At 35.0% G+C, this 9,639-nt stretch overlaps 1 protein-coding gene across 1 annotated transcript; it reads right to left on the bottom strand.

Moving 5' to 3' along the window:
- Positions 1-61: 61 nt before the first annotated feature.
- Positions 62-8,219, bottom strand: LOC112049572 (transmembrane protein 50A-like). Its single transcript, XM_024087516.2, has 4 exons — positions 7,985-8,219; positions 6,247-6,378; positions 5,132-5,267; positions 62-1,555 (listed from the first exon to the last, which is right to left on the bottom strand). The coding sequence occupies exons 1-4, from the start codon at positions 8,078-8,080 to the stop codon at positions 1,446-1,448; spliced, it is 474 nt and encodes a 157-aa protein (XP_023943284.1). The 5' UTR covers positions 8,081-8,219; the 3' UTR covers positions 62-1,445.
- Between the last annotated feature and the right edge of the window lie 1,420 nt (positions 8,220-9,639).

Here is a 9,639-nt window from a genome sequence, read left to right as displayed (position 1 = left end):
TGAGAATGCTTACTAATTTTTCAATTCACACATTTTCAATTTTGGAAAAATAAAATAATACTTGTTAGAGAAAGTACCATTTATTTTTTTATATAACATACGTGATTAGATATTTTAGGAATACCTATTACATTTTAAAATAATAAATCAATTTAATTATTATATATTATCTTAAAAAAAATATTTTTTGAGAACATAGTTTACTCGAGCATTTTACATTATATGTAAGGTGCATTGTCAAGCATAATGTGACTAGCTTAATCAAATGTAACTTCAGAACTTAATTAATATATTGATACACCAATAGACAACCAATAGAATGTATGTCCGTAGACACAAAAGCTAATAGACAACTGATTGGCTTACCATTGTCAGATAAAAATACGATTTTTTCACTAATATATTTTACTTATAATTTGTTACCAAGTTGAGGCTGTAATTTTGTGGTCACACGTTTATTTTAGTTATGACATCACATCGCAGGGTCCACATAAATTGTTCTCTTTTAAGGAAATGCAATGGATGCTTCATCATCATCAGCATCGTCATCGTCATCATCATCATCATCATCGTGCTCAGTGATCCATATTCAGTTCATTGTTGAGCACGAGTCTCCTCTCAGAATGGGTTAGGCCTTAGCTCACCACGCTGGCCCAGTTGGCAGACTTCACACACATAGAGAATTAAGAAAATCCTCATGTATACAGGTAATACGATATTTCTCCTTCACCATTTCAGGCATGTGATATTTAATTTCTAATGATGGTTGGATGGATGGATGCTTGCTATCATCTATTTACTTTTCTGTCTACTGTTTACGACATATTTTGATATTTGCAAGATAATCAAAATTTATAGATTTAATTTAGGGTTCACAACTCTAGAAGCTTACATTGTTATTGCATATAAACTGATTTTGAAAAAGGAATGCTAATAAAAATAATATTAATCAACTATAATACAAATAACACTACAATAAACTAATTCGAATAAAAAAGAACAAAGCTGTTAAATCGATGCCAACAAAATGACGCTTTTTCACATTTTTTCACAATAAAAAAAAGGCCATCACTGACTTTATCACTAAAAATATGATACATTTATGTAAATAAATCAAACAATAACAGTACAATTAATTCTGTTTTTTACCTACTGTGATACACATTTTACTAAGTACTCAATAGAATATATTATTAATTGTATTTGATTTTTATTAATTCAATAGTCAAATAACAAACGAAACTAATTCAAACAAAGGTGGGTTTTAATTGTCAATTCTAATCTGAACTTGCAAATTTCTGAAAAATAAATAATATTTATTAACTTCTTTTACAGAAACAAAACAGTTCTCAAATGTATTGCATTTGATACAATGTTCTTTTGTGACCAGTGTTATGTTGTGTGGTGCTTAATGTGTAAGTCAGTGAAGACCTGTAAACATCAACTTAGCCCCACACATCTTCCGAACGTCCGAATTTGAATACCAACGAACCTGCGAATATGAAGGCATTCTGCATAAACAGGCTCACTCCCGGCCAAGTGTGTTTTGAGCTACCTGGAATATATAAGAAATATACATTATATTTAATAATATCTTAACAAGGTAAACATATTGATTTAATACTGGAAAACTACTGTATAATAGGGATGATGACAGTTTTTTAAATTGTATATAATTTAAGAGTATGCCAATAGTAAAGCAGTTTTGTTAAAGTAACAGGATATCTGCGATCATTACTTTAGGAGCTACAAGGATTTAAAGAGTCAGATTTGCGGCGCTGCCGCGGATCCCTGAAAAACTCTCCATACAAAATGGCATGAATAAGTGACGTCGTTGGCTTGCTGATCGTTAGATTTGTATGGGCGTATCAAACAAAATCGCTAATATCTTTGTTATTTGTGCGTTTATGTCTATAGTCTCTTTATTAAAAATGTCACATTTAATGAAAGGAAGCTAAAACGGTATGAATTTTCATCTAATTACGATAAAAAAAAAACAATAGATTTTGAAATTTTATAATCTTATTTATTTTGCAAATATCCAGACAATCTTTGCTTTTTATTTATAAATTAGTTAACATTGACCTTATTTACACGAATGTATCAAAAAAATCAATATATTCAAACCTAGTCATCATCCCCATTCTTTTATTTGCGGAAGACCAATTGACTTATTGTCAGACAGGGAGATGTGACATTGAAACCTTTTTATTACAAAACCGTTCCTTAGCAACCATTCTACCTGTACAAGTACATAATGATATAAATGCGGCAAGTTGAAAATTACAGCTGAGGCGATTGCTGGCCTGAGCCGTAGGCGAGGGTTAGAAGTAAGCAGAGGCTGTAATTATCAAAGCGCAAATATGTCATACGACGTTTTATAACACACTAGCGGACGCCCGCGACTTCGTCCGCGTAAATTTCGATGTCAACTTTACTACTACCCCTACCCTACCACTACCCCAACCCTACCCAACCCCTACATCTACCATACCCTACCCTACCCTACCATACCCCTACCCCCACTCTACCCCTACCCTACCCCAAACCTACTCCTACCCTACCCCTACCTTACCTACACCCTACCCCCATCCTACCCCTACCCTCCCCGTACCCTATCCCTTTCCTACCCCTATCCCACCCGTACCCCTATCTCACGCCTATCCTACGCCTACCCTACCACTTCCCTATCCTACCCGTACCTCTACCCTACCACTAAACTACATCTACCCCTACCCTACCACTACCCTAACACTACCCTAAACCCGGCCCTAAACCTACCCTACCCCTACACTACCTCTACGCTTCCCTACCCGTACCCTACCCTACCCTGTAACTTCTCTATCTTACTCTTAGCAAAATCATTCCAGTCCTTCGAGAGTGGTGGTATGACCAAGAGAAATAGAAACTTCTATGCTAATAATATAAAGAGGTAAAGTTCGTGTGGTTGTAGGAGGTAATCTCTGGATCTACTGGACCGATTTGGAAAATTGTTTTACCAATAGAAAGTTACGTTATTTGCGAGTGTCATAGGCTATGTTTGATCGCCATATTCACACGGGAACGGGAACTACGTAAATGAAAGCGCCGGGCGTCATATAGCGGAATTTCTGCGTCTTTTAGAAATTTTGTATTATCTCCGAAACTATTTAAGTAATTAACATACTGTAAAGGGCAAATCTTATCTCCATAATATCCTTGTGATTATTAAATAATTTATTTTAATAAGGATTAAAGTTTAGTTGTATAAATAATGACGTAAACCTAAGTATATAAAATAAATAATTTTTAAAACACAAAAGGTACTATATGTGCTAATATATAGAAGATAGATATATGGTGTCGCGGACTTTTTTGTAGAACTTTTAAAGATACATAAAGTCTCCATACATTAATTTAAATTTTACACAATAGTTAAGGCAGCGCATGCGAATAAGTCTGTTTAAGAGGATTTTCAGTCCGACCTGTATGACCAAAACTGTGATAACTCGGCTAATATATATGATGCCAATATAAAATATAGCCTATAGCACTCCCCGATAATGTAGCATTCTACTGGTGAAAGAATTTTTAAAATCGGACCAGTAGTTCCGAAGATTACCCCATTTAAAAAATGTGACAAACTTACAAACTTTACCTCTTTATAATATTAGTATAGATTAGTATAGATTAGTATAGATTTGCGTGGAAACACAATTTGAACACACTTTCTGACAATGAATTTGCATCTTTGCATGTTTTCCTTAGGATGACATTTTGATACGCTTATAAGTATTTATCGGTCGATTTTTCGGTCACGAGGCTTAGAGTAACCTACTTTTTGAACTTCTAACGGTGTGGAATTATTAAATTCCTCACTACTTGATATTTTAAAATCAACGAATTATAGCGAAAAGAAAAAGCGCGCGGAATAATTTATACGTTTTCACAGATTGCGAAGTGCCAGCGTTTTTTTTTAGGCAAATGTATCAAAAACAGCAAGTATTACTAATAAAGTCAATGAATATTTTTGTGTTTCTGTTACAGATAAATGGTTGTCATTTATTGTCAAAATTATTAAAATGAAATTTATCTCACACACATAAGTTAATTTTGTTCATAAAATGTTGAGCACTTTTTTGTCATAAAACCTCTTTGCTAAGATTTAATAAAGTATCATTCGCTTATAGATGGATGATAAACGTTTTACATTAAATTACGACTCATGTGCGTTTTACATTACATTACGGCACATGTGCGCAATAAGATACATTACAATATTAAATTGGTGAAATAAGACTAACGACTAACGATGTGAATACTTTATGAGAAAATGTGAGAAAATAATATTGGTAGACTTTACATACACAGAGAATTAAGAAAATTCTCAGGTATGCAGGTTTTCTTACAATGTTTTCACTTCACCATATGAGACACGTGATATTTAATTTCTTAAAATGCATATAACTGAAAATTTCAATTTGCATGCCTTGGATCGGATTTGAACCTACGCCCTCCGAGTCTAAGGCAGATGTCATCTCCACTGGGCTATCACGGCTCACAGGAAATGTTTGTTTTCATTGAATATGCTCTGCAATTACTGGGCCAATTTGAAAAATTCTTCCACCATTAAAATTCTACATTATCTCTGATGAGAAATGATCTACTTCTAATATTTTATCGTATTCCCACGAGAATGGAAACTTCACAGAATAAAAAAAAGTGGCGTCTGTAATTATAGTACTAAGTAAGAAGTATTATGCTAGTAGTAGTAAGTATTTTTTTTTTTTTTTTATTCTTTACAAGTTAGCCCTTGACTACAATCTCACCTGATATTAAGTGATGATGCAGTCTAAGATGGAAGCGGGCTAACTTGTTAGGAGGAGGATGAAAATCCACACCCCTTTCGGTTTCTACACGGCATCGTACCGGAACGCTAAATCGCTTGGCGGTACGTCTTTGCCGGTAGGGTGGTAACTAGCCACGGCCAAAGCCTCCCACCAGCCAGACCTGGACAAATGAAGAAAATCTCAATCTGCCCAGCCGGGGATCGAACCCAGGACCTCCGTTATGTGAATCCACCGCGCAAACCACTGCGTCACGGAGGCCGTCAAGTATGTATTAACTAAAAAAAATAACAAATGTTAAGTACCAGCATTAACATAGTTAGCGAACAGGATCCAGCAAGCTGCGATGAGCGAGGCGAACCCAACCACGAAGCCGAGGAAGAGCCACAGCCGAGCGCCGCGGGGACCCATGCAGCCTCCTGTGTACGTCTCTCCTCGGACCTGCAAATTGTTTTCCAGGTTCTAATATTACAAAATAAAAATACACATTTTGTTGTAAATAATAGTAAAGCGAAATAAAAGACAGGTAGACTGAATTAAATCTGTATTCCACATGTCGGTTGAAAACTTGTTTTATAACTTTATCAAACAAACATATTACATCGAAGGTTATCCATTGATTTATTTTAAACTGTTTATCACATTGATCTTTTTCATCAAGATACCACAGAATAAAGCAATAATCACTACTATGAATACATTGAATAACCTGTAGGAACTAATTTGTTGAGCTGTATATTTTTGCCTGTGATAGTCACAGGCAAAAATATACAGCTCAACAAATTAGTTCCTACAGGTTATTCAATGTATTCATAATCATCATTTAGTTAAAAGGTCCTTATTCATGATTCCTTTATATGCATTATCACTAATCACAGATTAATTGCGAACCAATTCCTTTATTCACAAATCTGACTCCCGAAAATGAAAAGTCTGCAAATTTTTGAAATTGCAAATTGAATAAAAAAAAACAATGGAATAGACGTATATGACGTATTATATATGAAAGTTTAAGAATGCCACAGCTAAATATCAGTCTGAAGTTTAAAAACTTCAATTGTTTTTTTCAGATAAGTATTATTTGTTGTTAATTTTGTCACCCAAAAACTCATCCCCTATAATCATCATCATCATCATAATCAACCCATATTCAGCTCACTGCTGAGCTCGAGTCTCCTCTCAGAATGTCCACCATGCTGCCAATCTGCATACCAGATAATTAAGAAAATTCTTGGGTATGCAGGTTTCCTCACGATGTTTTCCTTCACTGTTTGAGCCATGTGATATTTAATTTTTTAAATAATCCTATAGTATATGACTAAAACACAATTCCACATTCTAGGTTTCTGTCTTCACTGCATATTTACAGAACATATCTGTAAATAAATATATAAGTAAACAAAAACAAATTACACATTACCTGTGCATTAGACACCGAGTTGACCATAATAAGTGACAGTGTGGCCATCACTCCGCACACGTGAGCTGCGTTGGGCAGCTCCCCGGGGTACACTGACGCTGCATCAATGATGAACCACCAGCCCGCAAAGAACTGAAAATTCATACAATCAAAGTTTCACCTCTACACAACCTACAATTTAGTAGAGTGCAGTGTATGTTTATAGTTGCAACAACTGGAAAGTTGGAGGTGTGTGCCCAGGTCCGGATTCGAACCTACGCCCTAAAGTCTGCTAATTTGGGAAGGCAGGGAGAACAACACAAGAGGAGGGGAGCGTTGATTGATCATCAAGGAATTCCATAGCCCTACACCCAGCTCACAAGTCCTGGACTTTGCTTGTAGTTTTTCTCTCTACCACGTGATGGACCCTGCACCCGTCAACAACAAATTCATCTCTTGGACCAGCGTGGTGGACTATGGACCTAACCCGTCTCATTTTGAGAGGAATCTCGAGCTCAGCAGTGAGCTGAATGTGGGTTGATAATGAGGAATGATAATGATGAATAAAATTGTGATTTTGGTTATGGGTTAAAGATTTAAACACTACCATTTTTAGATTTTCAACATTAGGTCCATATTGAAGGAAAGAGGTCTGGCCATGCAGTAGGCAGTAAACTGATGATGATGATTATGATAATACCTTTGAGGGCAACAATATTTTATACTAGAGACAGGGCACTAACACATCCAAGCTGAGGCGGACAAATGTACATAATTGTCTTAATTTCATTTAGTCGCTTAATAAACAACAAAAGTTACTTAAACACATAATACCAAAACACAGTCTCGTCATCAACCCATATTCGGCTCACTGCTGAGCTCGAGTCTCCTCTCAGAATGAGAGGGGTAAGGCCAATAGTCCACCACACTGGCCCAATGCGGATTGGCAGACTTCACATACGCAGAGAATTAAGATAATTCTCTGGTATGCAGGTTTCCTCACGATGTTTTCCTTCACCGATTGAGACACGTGATATTTAATTTTTTTAAAATGCACACAACTGTAAAGTTGGAGGTGCATGCCTCGGACCGGATTCGAACCCACACCCTCCGGAATCGGAGGTAGAGGTCATATCCACTGGGCTATCACGGCCATTAATATAGTCTACAATATTGATTTGTGTGATAAGGAAGTGTACAAATTATATATAATTAAATATATAATGTAAGTAAACACAAAATTGTTCATGTGTGCGCTCAGTGGAGTAGTATAATTCAGATCACTTTTTGCAGTGATTTTGTAGGGATGTAACATATCTATAATTATAAAATATTGTTGTTTGAGGGCACAAAAAATGGCACTCTAGGTAAGTTAACAAAGACAGGTAAAGATGGGTAAAGATATTTAAGAGGAAGATTTTAAAGGTGCATTGAGCATAATAGCTTTCTAAATCTTAATGAAAGTGGTGGTTTCAAAATCAAAATCAAAATAAAAAATTTAAGTAAATTGAAAGGTGGTTCGGGTATGCCTGGGCCAGAGATGGGACATTCCCCTTTCGCACAAATTTCTAGTATTACCGCTTCATGAAAGTAAAGGTAATTCTACTGGTTAATTACGTTAATATATAATTAATATTACATGTACGCTTAGATATAGTACTACAGAACAAATAAACTTAACATTTTTTACTTGAATTCCAATCAAAAATAAGGTAAATGGTAAACCCAATTATGTGAAAATAATGAATCATCAACAAACCAAGAGTCCAGAGAATATGGACGCGTATATGTTTCGTTTTTCTCCGCTCTCAAACCAAACACAACTTGGCATCGTGATGTTCTCGAAACAGCTCATCTTGGATTATTATTTCAGATTCACGTCAAACAATTTTCTTAATCTTTTGCGATCGAAATTGCAAACTTGTAAAAATCTTTCACAAAAATATAGAATACAAATAAATTAGGGATGCTCGATGATCATCGATGTTGAGTTGAAAGGAAAAACATCGATGTTGCTATACGAAATATCGATGTTAACGGAATCGATAATCGATCATCGAAGTCACTCACGGCCTCACGCACGACCAAGGCAACGTACGAAACAAATTACGTATTCTATGAACGCATTACGCAATCAGAAGTAGGTACAGGTTTATTCATCTACTAGCGGTTCGGTCGTTGTATAAATTAATGTTTTAAATATAATTCTTTGTATAAATAAATGTTTTAAATTGTTACTATTATTTCATCCTTCTTCCTACTATACGAATGAATATTCACATTAAAATTATTTATTTTACCACTCAGTCGTTGTCACGTAAAACTTTCGCCCGTATACCGACTTTACAGGCAACCAATTTTTTCTGATCTCTTAAGAATCCCTTAATTTGGGGGGGGGGGGGGGAACGAACATTAAAAATTATAAAATAAATCAATCTGTAACGTGAGACATATTTATCGAATAAAAGAGCTAGTTATGAGGATCAAAAATTTTGTGTTTTGCAATTTTGAAATAGGTAGTTTCCGAGTTAAGCAATAAAAAAGACTAAAATTGTAATTAATATTAACAAAAGGTAGTTAAGTAGGCACATATAAATCTTTATGCGTGCTCTACACCCACACTGTCACGGTGCGAACGCTGGGCGCCTTATCGTTGACACTGCTATCAGATTTAAAAATCATTTTACCGGACCAGTGAACATACACCCTCCAAAGGTTCTCCTCCTCCATCCTCTAAACCTTCATAAGTATTGTATGCAATGACGTATAATTATGTATAATGCAAGTACATTTCCATTGACATACAAAAATATTTAGCGAAAAAATTAGCATAAATATTTTATGACATGAATTTATGCCAGATACCAAAAACCATGATATTAAAACATCGTTCGGAACCCTCGTCACCGATTCAGTCGAGTTCAACTCACACTTATCCGATTTTTTATTTCTAATACTTACATTTTTAAACTTTTAACATCTTTCGAATAGACTGTCCGAATTGAATAATTAAAAAAGTTTAATTAAGGTATTGAAGTAGTCTTGAATCTGAAGTAATAAGAAATGATACCAAGATAGAAATAAAGTGCTTTTTCTAACGGCGGCACAAGAACACTTTTTTGTTTTTTTAGGGTATTAAGCGAACATACGTCAAGGCAAAGCTTGGCTGGGTCCGCTAGTAAATAAATAAATCTGTATTTTATTGTGTTGATAATTATCAGTTCTAAATTATCGATGTTATCCAAAATTAATGTTCGGTTTGTAATGAATATCGAACATCGATGTTGAGCTTTCGATTATGACATCGATGATTTTCAAATATCGAACATCCCTAGTACAAACGCGATTTTGTTGTAAATAAAAATGACATGACATGACAAGAAGAAAAATAAAGACAGAAATACAGATAATACA

Source organism: Bicyclus anynana, chromosome 9, assembly GCF_947172395.1.
Source record: "Bicyclus anynana chromosome 9, ilBicAnyn1.1, whole genome shotgun sequence".
In the NCBI taxonomy this organism is placed as follows: domain Eukaryota; kingdom Metazoa; phylum Arthropoda; class Insecta; order Lepidoptera; family Nymphalidae; genus Bicyclus; species Bicyclus anynana.
This window is presented reverse-complemented; position numbering and strand designations above follow the sequence as displayed.